The sequence below is a fragment of the Phyllopteryx taeniolatus genome, chromosome 6 (genome assembly GCF_024500385.1).
Source record: "Phyllopteryx taeniolatus isolate TA_2022b chromosome 6, UOR_Ptae_1.2, whole genome shotgun sequence".
Lineage (NCBI taxonomy): Eukaryota > Metazoa > Chordata > Actinopteri > Syngnathiformes > Syngnathidae > Phyllopteryx > Phyllopteryx taeniolatus.
This window is the reverse complement of record NC_084507.1, coordinates 31,693,682-31,707,964: the sequence shown is the minus strand read 5'-3', so window position 1 is coordinate 31,707,964 and position 14,283 is coordinate 31,693,682. Positions and strand designations below refer to the sequence as shown.

Sequence of the window (14,283 nt, the reverse complement as noted above, 5' to 3'; positions counted from 1 at the left end):
CACACCCCTAAAATTGTTAACAATTTCCAGATGGATGGATGGATGGATAATCGCTTAAACCAAATTATTCCACAAACTCTCATCCCAAAACAGTTTGATATCATTTCAAGCTCATCTTATAACATTCCCCTAAAAAAAATTCCCGGATTTTTTTTTTCCTATATCAATTTTTGGCTGAGATAAATAAATAAATAAATAAAAAAGTTTATTAATCAAAATCAAACGCAGTCATTTGGTACATTTTTCTATTTCGTATTTTTGATCTGAGCCCAAAATTTAAATTTTCGTTTATTTGTGTGCGTGCGTGTGTGAGTGTTTAGTTAAAAAAAAAAAAAAAAACAACTGTGAAATAAAGTGTCGCAAAAAAAGCGAATTAATAGCTAAAGTGGATATAGTGGATATAGTATGTGCGTGTGTGTTACCTGAGGAAAGAAGCGCGAGTGGAGAGCGTCCGTGCGCCACTTGACTTGCGGGGTGGGACTTCCTGTCACGTGACACTCAAAGGTCAGGTTGCCCCCCTCCTGTACCTTGTTGTTGGAGGGCAGAATGGTGACCTCGGGCAGACCTGACAACAGCACACAATCCACTAAGACGCCTCTTTTGTTTCCTGGCAACAACATTGTCATTGGCCAGCAACCGTGCAAGACCTGAAATCCTTGTTTTATTTCTTCTGTGTTGTCATCCACCGCATGTATCAAATCAAATCACGTTTATTTATACGGCACTTTTCATACATTCAAATGCACCACAAAGAGCACGATTTGGGCATTTGTTTGTTGCCCAAGAACATGCGCCCGAAGAGTTTTCCTCATTCGCGCCTCCATGGCTCAGATAGTCTGTATTAGTTTTGATTGGAAAGACTCTTATCGCAGTTGTTTGTTTCCATTCAAACTTCAGCCTACAGCCAACGCGAGTGACGTCAATTCAATTTCAATTTCACCATCCCGGCGGCCCCGGAGATCGTTACTATTATTGTTGTGTTTTATGTTTGAATTTATGGACAGAACTTGGCTGTTTAAAGGGTTGTGGAAATGTTGAAAATGAGCCCGCAACGGCCACTTTAAACCAGAATGGCCCAATTCCTGTGCGTTTTACAGCATGGGTCCTCGAGACTTTTTTGGAGCGGGTCTACGCGTGATGGACATGCCTACCAAATGTCAAGTTGCCAAGCGGAACTGGCATCGATTTTGCAAAGCGATGCCGCTACGCGTGACGCCCGTGGCGCTCGCCGGATTTCCGACAAAGTAGCAACAACTCACTGCAGTTGTCAATGACGAGCGAGTCGAGCGGTACTTCGCGCCCGGCGGCGACGCACGTCAGCAGGTGGTCGTCCGGGTCGGCGCGCTCGCTCCGCTGCCGGCGCTGCAGCCAGTGGAGGTCGCACGAGCAGACCAGAGGGTTGTCCAGCAGAACCCTGGCGGGAAAATGACTTCTTCAAACGAATCTAAAAGCTTGCACGCAATTACCACGAGAAAAATGTCAACGCCGTGCGCTCAAAAGCCGCCTGTCAATCAAGCGCTGCGCTTTTTGTTGGAGGAAAAAAAAAGCGCAGCGAGCTTTCCTTAGACTTAGTTTAACCTTTAATTCGCTACTTGTTGTTTCTTTTGCGCTGCACTTAAAAGTCGGCGGTGAGCGGCAAAAGCTTCAGGAAATGACACACATGTGCTTCAAATTATAGCCACCCTTGCTTTTTTGCAACATTTATGGACACTCTTTCAACTATGACGGTATCTAGGTTAGATGGAATAAATACAATATGATTTATTCCAGAATTACACATATGACCTTTGGTGGGTGCAGCACTCTTGACTGAAAGGAACTCAACTCAAGTTTCCTTCTACAAGCGCTGCTTGTACAACAAAGTGTTACACATAAACCACTTGAAATATAAAATAATAATGGGCATTAAATTGAATAATCAAGAGATCAATGATCAAATTCTATTTTCAAATTAAAATGGATTAAGAGCTCCGTTCACATTGGCATTTGGCGTAGTCAAATGAGTAAATCAAACAAAAAGGATAATGATTCAGAAACATCACTGTAAAAAGTCAGAAAATGTAATCATTCGAAATATATTGGAAAAGTCACAAAAGTTGAATTTGTATGTGGATGTTAAGAATTGTTTTCAATATTGAATTTTGACTTTGTCCCCCCAAAAAGTGGGTGCAGCACTTTTTACTGTAAGAAAAGACGAGGAGAGAAAAGAAAAGAACAAGTACTGGGAAAAAAAGTAACAAAATTAATTACAAATATACTGAGTAAAAACACAAAAGTCGCAAAAGTGCGTTTTTGGGGGGGGCGCTTACAGTATGTCAGTATTTTGGATTCTGCACGACAATTCGTCGCTCAAAAAAAAAAAAAAAAGGCAATTAGTGGGAAATCATACAATATATAAAAAGCTGTTCAGGGTCGACAAATACTTGAGTCAAAGAATCCGCGAGTGTGGCGCTTGCGAACGGCGAGGGACTCACAGGTTGAGCAGGGGCAGAAAATGAAAGACCCTCCACGAGATGTGCTCCAGGGAGTTGGAGGCCAGGTTCCTGATCGAAGGACCACAAACAAACAATTACGGCAACTATTTCACGCCCCCCTTTTATTCAAAGTACACAGCTTACTCACACAGGGACCAAAATAAGGATACGTAATGGTGCAGTCCAGTCGTCTTCAAAGAATGTAAAAATACTGCAAACTACACAGGAAAAGAATTCAACGCATCTCCATATACATGCGTATTTATACATTGTTTTTTCTCCCACATTTTGTGTGTATTGTTCATTCAAAATGTGAGCATTGTGTAATATTTAGTATTATTGCCTGTTTTAGTACTTTTCATTTTGTCTTTCGAATCCATATTTTCCCCCCTTAATATTTTGGCCTTTTTGAGATGTTTCAGCGTGCGAGGCTCTCATAGGAATAAACGCATTTATACGCGTAATAACCCCGCGGCCTATGAAACGTCACCGCTTAATTTGTCCTCGTGTGCTGTAAGTCAAGCGTGAGTGAAGATGATCGCAACGGAGTAGAATACAAGACCGTACATATTGACGGCAATATGATCCAATGGAGTAGAAGTCAATACCGCGCGTAAGATTCAGCGAGGCGGCGGCCGGGGCCAAAGGTTCAACTACTTGTTTTGCTTGCTCCCAAAAAGTTGGTGTGAAGATGGGCGCGCCGCCGGGGGGCGTATCCGTTACCGGCTCGCGGGATAACGTTTCAGAAGCTTTGTGTCACCGTCTCAAATTGGAAGGGGCGTATGGCGCGTCGCCGCCATTGCGGTTGTCTTTTCGCCTTCGTGGCGAACAAAAAGAAAAAGAAAAAGAAGAAGAAGGAGAAGATGCAGCAATTAAGCGCACAAGAAGAATAACAAGTCAGACGCATATGTTACGCCAGCACACATAGCAAAAGGGTTTTTTTTCCATTGTATTTTCATCTCATATTTGGGTAATTTAGTCAAATATTTGACCTTTTTCTTAATTTTTTAAATTTTTGTCTACTATTTTTGGCTAACATTCAGGCATAATATTTTGTGTGTGTTTGTTGTGGAATAGTTTTCATTATTTTCTCATATTTTACCATATTTTATCCCATATTTTATACATATTTTTATACAATATGCTTATTGTTTTTGTCAAATATTTGGAATTATTATCGAATATGTACCTCTTTAATTTAAATTTCGACATTTTCTCACAAACATCATTTTTGTATTTGATTCTGCTGTTTGGTTAATATTTGTGCGTAATATTTTGTATTATTCTTGAAAATGTTTCTTATATTTTTCCATTGTTTCTAAATATCTATATTTCTCATCTAATATGTGTATTTATTGTGTAATCTTTTCCATTAGACGATACTACTTATCACATATTGGCTTTTTGTACAATATTTCTTTCTTTTTGTACAAAAATCCAATATTTTCTTCCTTAATCTAATTTTCTATATTTTCAGCTGTTTGAGGTTTATATTTGCGTAATATTTTGTATTACCGTTGAAAAAAAAAACAATCAAATATATATATTTCTTCCCAGTATGTCAATATTTATTGATTTATTGTGTATTTTTTTAGTATTGATAATATTTAGTATTTTTGTCCAATATTTGTTGTATTGGTTTTTTTTTTGGGGGGGGGGGGGGGGGGGCGTTCTATTTTGGTTTAAGTTTTTTGCCTAAAATGTCTGTATTCTTCCTAATTTACTGCCCATTTCATGTTTGTGTGTTGTGTTTTTGACTTTTATTTGTGTAGTTTTTCATCTAAAATTAGTTGGGTTTGATCTAATAATTTGTATTATTTTAAAATAATTTGGAATACTATTTTTGCATTTTTCATATATAATATTGCGTACAATTCTCTCATGTTTCAGTTTCTTTGAGATGTTTCTATTTCCCCCCAATATTTATAGAATATTTTTTTTAAAACAATTGTGCCTCCTTGTTTTTGTCTATTTTGTATTATTCCTTTTGCGTTTTTCCATCTGTAGGCAAACAGGAGCTGAGCAATCTCTCCCCCCCCCCCCCCCCCCCCCCCTCCCCCCCACTGGAATTATTGATTAAGCGATAATGGAGCCTGAGTGGAGTGTATTTATTATGCATCACTTGTCAATAATCCGCCAAAGCGAGCGAGTAAAAGGTGACTGACTGACTGCCTGCTGGATGCCTTCGCCGCGCTTATCATAAAAATGCAATCAAAACCCAAAGATAAGCCATAGCAAACATGGAAAAACAAATCGACAATATTTATTCTCTTAGGCTGCTCTACGTTTCTCAACTGTGCAAAAAAAAAATATATATATATTTTTTTTAAATCAATGCAGAAAGACCATCTGGCTGGCGTCTTCGTAGCTTTAACGGAGGTCAAGTTTCACGCACAATTTCTTGTCAAGAAAATGTAATAAGAGCGCAACAAATGATATTACCTGATGATGTGAAATATGATGTATATGATGTCTGATGGCGTCTTAACATCATAACACACACATTTTCTTTTTCAAATTGGAGTTTCTCATCTTCAAAAAAGATTTGCTTGTTCTTCATGTTTGGATTTTTTTCACGAGTTTTGATTATTTATCTTTGCATTATTTTTGTAGTCGTTATCTAATTACGTATTTGTATTTCTTGAATGTATAGTTATTTATAGTCTTTTTAATTTGCTATTGATATCATGTGCAAAAAGCAATGACGCAATTCTGAGGCCACCAAAGCGGACCCCCTCTACGACCTCGGCTGCGCCAGCACGCCCGCGACCCGCGTGAGGACAAGCGCTACGGAAAATGGATGGATGGATGAATTATAAACTCTTAGATATTTTTGGCGGCACGGTGGACGACTGGTTAGAACGTCAGCCTCACAGTTCTGAGGACCGGGGTTCAAATCCCGGCCCCCCCTGTGTGGAGTTTGCATGTTCTCCCCGTGCCTGCGTGGCTTTTCTCCTGGCACTCCGGTTTCCTCCCACATCCCAAAAACATGCGTGCTAGGTTGATTGAAGACTCTAAATTGCCCGTAGGTGTGAACGTGAGAGCGAATGGTTGTTTGTTTGTACTGTGTGTGCCCTGCCATTGGCTAGCGACCAGTTCAGGGCGTACTCCGCCGCTCGCCCGAAGATAGCTGAGATAGGCTCCGGCACGACTGCGACCGGCGTGAGGAGAAATGGAAAATGGATGGATGGTTATTAAGATTATATTTGATCTAGTCAACTTCTGATTTGTTCCGATTTTGTAACTTTTCTTCTTTTTTTTCCGCTAATCGGAAGCGACACTTACACATACTGCAGCTTGAGGTTGTGGCGGAAGGCGTCGGCGGCGATGCGTCTCAGCTTGCATGACGTCACCGTGCTGCAAAACACCCAAACATCAACGGGATTCATAATAATACATCAAAAATGTATTATTAGGAATCCTTTTGTTAACAGCACTCCCGATAGTCAATATTTAAAACAATGTCGATTTTAGCAATGAAAAGGGGGCGTCGTTCCAAAGGCATTTAGTTATTTACCAATTGCTCTAAAATGGATTGATGTTATTGGAAATGCCAGTTTCATTTTCTGGAGCAAAAAAAAATTAAATACATGAAATCAAATTGTTATTGAAATATGGAGCATTAAGACCCCAAACCTCCTTTCACGATGAGAAAAGGTGTTCAACTGATGATGATGATGATGATGATGCGAGAGCAATATTCGCGCCTCCTCCACACTGAGTAAAATGGACCGAGCCCTCCAGAATATTCCAAACGGAACTCCACAGGAAATCCACTTGACGGCTTTCAAAGGTTCTTATGCCGCGTTCCACACAACTGGGAAATATCGGCTCTCGTTACGGACAAACGCAAACGACAACATGTTTGTGAACGCTGGACTGCTGGAAGCCGCTTGTGCATTTAGTCTGTACCCTTAAGGTCCGAGTTAAGACAATTCAGCGCCTGTGTGTTCCTATTCACTTTTTTTTTGTATCCATTGCTCTATGACATTTGGGCACACTTATTAGGCAGAGATGTGGACTTGAGTTACATGACTTGGACTTGAGTCAGACTCTAGTCATGAATTTGATGACTTTAGAGTCCACTCGAGAATATGTTAAAAGACGAACTCGACTTTCACACACTGCCTAAAGTAATGGTTTAATTTTTTTAAAAAAAAGTACAATATAAAAACATCAATAAATGTGACAGCTAAATAAGGTATACATTCCAGGAACCGCTGTTAACACACAGAAATGACAACACAACAATCTTCTTCTTCTTCTTCTCCTTAGGGCTTGGCCCGTTAGGGATCGCCACAGCCCGTCATCCTTTCCCATGTAAGCCTGTAAGTCTCCTGCATCCTCCTCTCCAACACCGACTGCCCTCATGTCTTCCCTCACGACATCCATCAACCTTCTCTTTGCCACTGTCTCTAATGCGTCCATCACGGCTGGCCTCACCACTGTTTTATGAACTTTGCCCTTCATCCTAGCAGCGACTCTTCTGTCACATAACACACCAGACGCCTCCCTCCACCCGTTCCAACCTGCTTGGACCCGTTTCTTCACTTCCTGACCACACTCACCATTGCCCTGGACGGTTGACCCCAAGTATTTTCATCTCTCTCATTCATGCACATATATTCTGCTAATACTTCGGCTAATCTTCATTCCTCTGCTTTCCACTGCATGCCTCCATCTTTCTAACTGTTCCTCCACCTGCAGATCACAATGTCATCTGCAAACATCATGGTCCACGGGGATTCCAGTCTAACCTCACCTGTCAGCCTATCCATCACCACTGCAAACAGGAAGGGGCTCAGGGCTGATCCCTGATGCAGTCCCACCTCCACCTTTAATCCGTCTGTCACACCTCACCGCTGTTCTGCTGCCCTCGTACATGTCCTGTATTATTCTAACATACTTCTCTGCCACTCCAGACTTCCGCATGCAGTACCACAGTTCCTCTCTGTCATAGGCTTTCTCTAGATCTACAAAGACACAATGTAGCTCCTTCTGACCTTCTCTGTACTTTTCCATCAACATCCTCAAGGCAAATGATGCCTCTGTGGTACATGAAGCCATACTGTTGCTCGCAAATACTCACTTCTGTCCTGAGTCGAGCCTCCACCACTCTTTCCCATAACTTCATTGTGTGGCTCATCAACTTTATTCCTCTATAGTTCCCACAGCTTTGCACATCACCCTTGTTCTTAAAAAGAGGGCACACGCACACTTTTCCTCCATTCCTGCAGCATCTTCTCTCCTGCTAGAATTCTGTTGAACAAGCTGATCAAAAACTCCCCAGTCACCTCCCCTAGAGGCTTCCATAGCGCCACAGGAATGTCATCAGGACCAACTGCGTCTTTAGTGCCTTTCCAACGTCCCCCTTACTAATCATTGCTACTTCCTGGTCCACCACATTTGCCTCTTATACTCTTCCTTCTCGATCATTTTCCTCATTCATCAACTTATTTCCATTGATCCAGCACACTACTGGCACCAGTCAACACATTTCCATCTCTACCCTTAATCACCCTAACCTGCTCCACATCCTTCCCACCTGTATAGATCCTTTTCTCCTTCTTTAGTGTCCAACCTGGCATACATGTCATCATATGCCTCTTGTTTGGCCTTTGCCACCTCTACCTTTGCCCAACGTCGCATCTCCATGTATTCCTTTCACCTCTCCTCATTCCTCTCAGTGTCCCACTTCTTCTTAGCTAACCTCTGGCCTAGTATGATTTCCTGTATTTTGAAGTTCCACCACCAAGTCTCCTTCTCCCCTTTCCTACCAGAAGATACACCAAGTACTCTACAGCCTGTCTCTCTGATCACCTTGGCTGTAGCGGTCCAGTCTTCTGGAAGCTCCTCCTGTCCACCGTGAGCCTGTCTCACCTCTTCCCGAAAAGCCGGACTACACTCTTCCTTTCTCAGCATCCACCACATGGTTCGCTGCTCTGCCTTTGTCTTCTTAATCTTCCTCCCCACCACCAGAGTCATATTCTTTGCTGTCTAGCCACACTCTCCCCTGCCACTACCTTACAGTCAGTAACCTCCTTCAGATGACATCGTCTGCACAAGATGTAATCCACCTGTGTGCTTCTACAGCCGCTCTTGTTGGTCACCCAATGTTCCTGCCTCTTCTGGAAGAAACTGTTCACTACAGCCATTTTCATCCTTTTTGCAAAGTCTACCACCATCTGTCCCTCCAAGTTCCTTTCCTGGATGCCGTACTTACCCATCACTTCTTCATTAGCCCTGTTTTCTTCACCTACATGTCCATTACAATCTGCACCAATCACGACTCTCTCTCTGTCTGGGATGCACAGAACTACTTCGTCTAGCTCCTTCCAGAATTTCTCTTTCACCTCTAGGTCGCATCCTACCTGTGGGGCATAGCCGCTAATCACATTATACATAACACCCTCAATTTCAAGTTTCACAGCCTCATCACTCGATCTGATGCTCTTTTCACCTCCAAGACATTCTGAGCCAACTCTTCTTTTAAAATAACCCCGACTCCATTTCTCTTCCCATGTACACCATGGTCAAATCATTTCAACCCTGCCCCTAAACTTCTAGCCTTACTGCTTTTCCACCTGGTCTCCTGGACACACAATATATCAACCTTTCTCCTAATCATCTCAACCGACTCCTGAGATTTTCCTGTCATAGTCCCAACATTCAAAGTCCCCGCATTCAGTTCTAGGCTCTGTGCTTTCCTCTTCTCATTCTGCCTAAGAACCCCGCTTTTCACCCCTCCTTCATATTCAGCCCAAAGTAGCTGTACAGTAGCAGGTTAACGCGGCGGTAGTGAACGTTGTTAACCCGGGACCGACCGATCCGGTATGTAAATCTTCGGACGAACGCTCAAATTTGTTTGCCAAAGTTTTAAGCCGGGTGCCCTTCCTGATGCAACCCCCTGCATTTATCCGGGCTTGGGACCGGCCTACAGTTTGTACTGGCTTGTGGCCCCCATCGAGCTGTATTATTTCAGGTAACAATAAGGATGTTAATTATTGCAACAACAACAGGAAAAATCCACATTGCATTGTGGGAATCGCGCGGCTTGATGTAACGCATGCTTGTTTTCATTGGCATTAGCAACTAGCTTTGTGAACGATGACGCAAATAGTTACACGGCGGGCCTGCAGTGCACTGCCTGGAGGTCCTGTTCATTGCAGTTTGGCTTAGTCAGTGTAGTGTTCTCAAGAATATGTCTTGTACTGTATTTCTTTTTTTATTCACTTTATTTACCAATCGATCAGCACACAGCTAGCATCTATTTGACATGAAACTACATTCTTCATCGTGTCCTTTTCTTCGCCTCTTTTTGACGTCATATTTTTACACAGTGCCCCCGAGTGTTCCGACTGAGATACCACACTTGGATAAAATTGCACCTTAATAACAAGATGACAAACGTATGTTCCTCTTCTTTTTAAATGAATGCCTTATGTGTTTGATACAACAAATGCCTACTTTAAACTGACATCAATTTATACTTGTGCTTGAAATTGCCTCACTAGAAATGTTTGTAGACAGGAAAATAAAGTTTCAAGAATTCAAGAAAAAACAGTTGATTATCGAAAAGAGTCATTCATCATTCAGTGAAATGTTGCCTTTTTCTTGTGTATTCATAATTGCTCTTTAAGCAAGCAAAAATATATTTTATTCTTTCACTTGATTATTCTGATAGAATCGTGAGTAGAATACTCGATTACAAATTGCGGCACTGCTGGATCACGGATGAGGCAAAACTACTATTGGGGCCTGGTAAGCTACTAGTGCGTGACCCATGCCTACTAGTTGAGTCAAGCTGTTGTTGAAGTGGAGCACAACAGTTTCCAAATTAGGTCAAGTTCCCGACTAGTAGGCCAAATGTAGCACTAAAAGTGGAAATAAACTTTATTACGAAGAAGCAGTCGTTATACTACGGCGCTTTATACTGTGGACAAAGAGTATACTAGTACATGGACCTTAAGCTAGAAATCAAGGATATGGACTAAAGACTCAAATGGCTTTACACTAAGCTTTGCGTCCTTCATTTCCCAACACAGAAAAGGTTGCGTTAAATGCACAAAATGATTGTTTTTGTCGTCATTCGTGACGTTATTGAGGGGCGTCAAAAAGGTACTTGGTGGTGTGTTCCAAAATGCTCGGAAGTTGGAAATTGTATACCTTCCAGTAGGAAACGTACATTGGAATTTGACGTGCACGCAAAACGTCAGTTAAAGAAAAAAATGAACCACAGTCAAGTTATCTCAACAAAATGAGTTCGTCAGCCATGTTGTTTACCTCCAACCAGAACGCCGTGAGGCCGGAAGTCGTAAGCTCAAAATCAGATATTTCCTACTACTTTTCCAATGGTCATGAATGCAGCATGAGGCTGAACGCGACGGCTCTTCGTCCGGTATTTACATGCCTGTTTCTTAACTTGTTCAAGACGTCAAATTGCGCATGCGCATTAGGTGTCTCGCCAGCGCGCGAGAATAGCTGCAAGTCAGAAAAGGCGATCAATTCTTCTCCTGTCTTCTGCATGTACTATATTGAACCAAATATATATATATATATTAACTTTATATGTAACTATAGAGGTGTTTTTACCAGTTTCGAGTTTCCAACGTCTCCGTTGAGCAAGTGTGTGGCAATTATTTCGTCCAGTTAGCAAAACACCGCATGGATTGGATTATACCATGTCATGAGCTAAGCAAAGGGGTGTCTTTTATTATTATTATTTTTTTTATTTGTTATTTTTATGAGCTTGCCAGAAATGCGTTTTAGCACCGAACAGGTAGAATACGTTGATGACATGTTAAGGTAAAGGTAGTTAAATATACTTTTTGATATGAATGTTCTGCATGTTTGTTGTGGCTTATTTTGCTGATTAAATGTGGTTTGCCACGTTTAGGGGGAGCCACTAAAGTCAAGCAGACGGGCGAAAGCCTCAACTCGACCAAAACTGTCGTCGAAGAGCTGACCTGCTTGCGTGTGTCAGTTTTGGTAAGTTTGCAGCCAGAACAAGAAATATGAAAAAATGTTTCGTGAAAACCCAAATGGGTGGACATCTGGTGCCCCATTTAGGCAAAAATGTACGCTTTGATAATAATGATTATAACCTTACGATATTGAAGACATAGTGTTTTGAGAACAAACATTTATTCAAGAGAAAATTCTTGTTTTTGGGAGAGAAAAAAGTGTAGTCTAAGAGAATATAGTTTTTGAGAAAAAGAAGTCTTTTTTTAACAAAAAGTTAAATATTTTTTTTCCTCTCAGAAAAGGAAGTCCTAATCGTGCGGTAAATCAGATTATTATTCTTATTTTGTATTATTTTTTTTTTAAGTAAGTAGAATTTCTTTCGAGAAAAATCATTATCGCACGAGATGTAAGTTGCATTTTTAATTTAGAAAGAATTTGGTTTTTTTCTGGTAATGTTATGAAAATCTCAGATTTTTTGGGGGGGAAAAAAATAAAACTGTTCAACGTTTAGAGAGAAGTAAGTTTTATTTAAAAAAATATATTTGTTCTTATGAGAATAAAGTCATATTTTTTAGAGAGAAACCACAACTAGCACACAAACGAAAGACTTGCCAACAAATTGTGTCGGGCATCCTCAAAGCCTGAGCAGTTTTGCCTGTTTTAGTTTTATAACTTTATGAATGTATGAAGTAGGGAAATAAATAATAATACTTACAGGTTTTTTAGCTCTTTGTAGTTCATCAGTTCTGCTTGCGTTATATTTTCCAGGCCCGCTTGGTTTTCAATGTAGCTGCGAACAAAGCAACAAGTGGCAATTTATTGTGCAGGCATGAAACAAAAATGAAAAAAAGTCAAACTTCAATGTTATCCACTGAGTAACCGCATATGACTCCTCATCCTCCTCCTTTCGTATTATCACTGTTTTTATTTGTCTGCCACCCAGCTCGTCTGTTCTATGAAAGCAAGTGGGTGGGGGGTTGAGATCACAACAATGCCCACTGGAGAATTGGAAGACGATCACACACGAACACTTCTTATCTTTCACGAGTGAACATGGGGGCCAAACTGCAAAGGGATGACAAAACGTGACGATCCACAGGAATTCATTGGTTACGGATGGTTTCAGTGTCATTTGAAGTGCTCGTTCCATGTTTTTTTAGAAAATTCCACAAAGATGGCCACCGCTTGCCATGTCGCGACTAGGAAGTATTTCTTGAGGAAAACGCTGTACTACAGTATATGGATAGCGAATACTTCTATGCAGTGTGAGCCGAAAGAGCTGCGAAATATGCACACAAATACCTCCGGCATGTAGCTTAGTTGCAGGCGTCCTGCTTGTTCGCAGCAGGCCAAGCTTTTTGTGTGTGTGTGTGTGTATTCCTGTTTGATGGGCCCACGCACGCGGCCGTAATGTGATTACAGGGGCAGGTGGGCCCAGGATCGCCCGTCGCCTTTACTTATTGGATTGAGCCAATTGGGTTGTATATCATCTATTGTTCCCGGGGGAGGGCGGGGCGGGGGACTGCTCATTGACTGGCAATTCGCAAAATTGAATTTATAACTCTGCGTATGATGAATCTCTGCCTGCTGTTAATGGCCTCTCCTTTTTGTTCCACCCCTAATATACTGTGCGTTGTTGTTTTTGAAAATGCACACTTTACGATTTGCCGGCCCCAGCGAGCGCATGCCGTGCGAGGGAATACCGACGAGGGGGAAGGAGATGGCCGCCGCGACGGCCGTGGGTGGCTTAGATTGACAGCGATGATGGAGGTGTGAGTCATGCACTCGCGCCGCTCAAATAGCGTTTCAGAAAAGTTCTCGAGAATTGCTCGGCCGCCTAATTGCGCCGAACAAAGCCCGAAAGCAGCGTGGCGTTGCCGAGAGCGACATTTACAGCGAGACTTGCTGCTTTCATAACAATATGCTGACGGGGCCCTCCCGCAATCCCTTAAGTACACCTGAAAGTCTCAAAAAGCAACTGTTCATTCCGTCTCCGCAGCAAAGCAACTAACACACATTTTTTTCATCAATACTGTATTTTTTTTAGAGAGAACTTACTCTTACAAAAATGATGTAAAAAAAAAAAAAAACAACAACATAAATATATATATATATATATATATATATATATATATATAAATGTGTGTCTTAAGTAGTTTGAGATAAAGTATTTTTTCAAGAGAAATTTTTTTTCGGAAAAACATCATAGTCTTCAACAACTACTGATATTTTTCTAAGAAAAACAAATCATGTCATGTAGTAGTAATTATGTATTTTATTTTGAAGAAAAAAAGTCTTTGGAGAACAAAAAAAAAAAATCTTATTTTTTAGGTCGAATTAAAAAAGTCCGTTTTGCAGAAAATAGGATCTTTTATTGAGTCACATTTTCTTCGAAAATAAAGGCATTTTTGGGGAGAGAGAAAATCATGAGTTTACAAGAATATATTTTTTTCCCCAGAATTCATTAGTTAGAGGGAAAGCCAACTTTTTTTTCAAGATAATCAAAAAAACAAAAATATGCATGCTAGGTTTATTCAAGTCAAACAAACTGTCCGTCGGGGAATGTGAGTGCAATTGGTTGGCGACCAGTTCAGGGTCATGTACTTCGCCGCTCGCCCAAAGTCAGCTGGGATGGGCGCCAGCACGCCCGCGACCCTCCCGCTACAGGGAATGCATGGAAAATATCCCCCTCCCCCCCAAGTATGTCTTATTCTTATGCAACTACTCTAAGAAAAAACAAAAAGCATTTTTCTGAGAGGGAAGTCGTAGACTAAAGTGATTCAAGATGTTTTATTTTGAAGAAAAGGCATATTTCTATGAGGGGGGGAAAAAAAAAGTCTCATTG

General features: G+C 41.2%; 1 protein-coding gene and 1 long non-coding RNA gene across 4 annotated transcripts in view; one reads left to right on the top strand and one right to left on the bottom strand.

Annotated features, from left to right (window-relative positions):
• Positions 1 to 14,283, bottom strand: part of ntrk1 (neurotrophic tyrosine kinase, receptor, type 1) — a 38,069-nt gene that overhangs the window by 20,852 nt on the left and 2,934 nt on the right. Inside the window, exons 1-6 of one of the 3 annotated variants that reach the window (XM_061777668.1) lie at positions 11,067 to 11,154; positions 5,760 to 5,831; positions 2,623 to 2,692; positions 2,475 to 2,543; positions 1,260 to 1,414; positions 423 to 565 (exon numbers count right to left, since the gene is read on the bottom strand). In XM_061777668.1, coding sequence (XP_061633652.1) covers positions 423 to 565; positions 1,260 to 1,414; positions 2,475 to 2,543; positions 2,623 to 2,692; positions 5,760 to 5,763 — 441 coding nt within the window. In that variant the 5' untranslated portion in view covers positions 5,764 to 5,831; positions 11,067 to 11,154. Of the gene's footprint in view, positions 1 to 422; positions 566 to 1,259; positions 1,415 to 2,474; positions 2,544 to 2,622; positions 2,693 to 5,759; positions 5,832 to 10,757; positions 10,891 to 11,066; positions 11,155 to 12,153; positions 12,229 to 14,283 lie in introns of those variants that run through there. The other 2 variants (XM_061777669.1, XM_061777667.1) reach the window with 2 other exon arrangements.
• LOC133480045 (uncharacterized) overlaps positions 10,927 to 14,283 on the top strand; it is a 28,330-nt gene continuing 24,973 nt past the window's right edge. The window contains exons 1-2 of the long non-coding RNA XR_009789160.1: positions 10,927 to 11,279; positions 11,371 to 11,462. This is a non-coding gene — a long non-coding RNA (uncharacterized LOC133480045). The remainder of the gene's footprint in view (positions 11,280 to 11,370; positions 11,463 to 14,283) is intronic.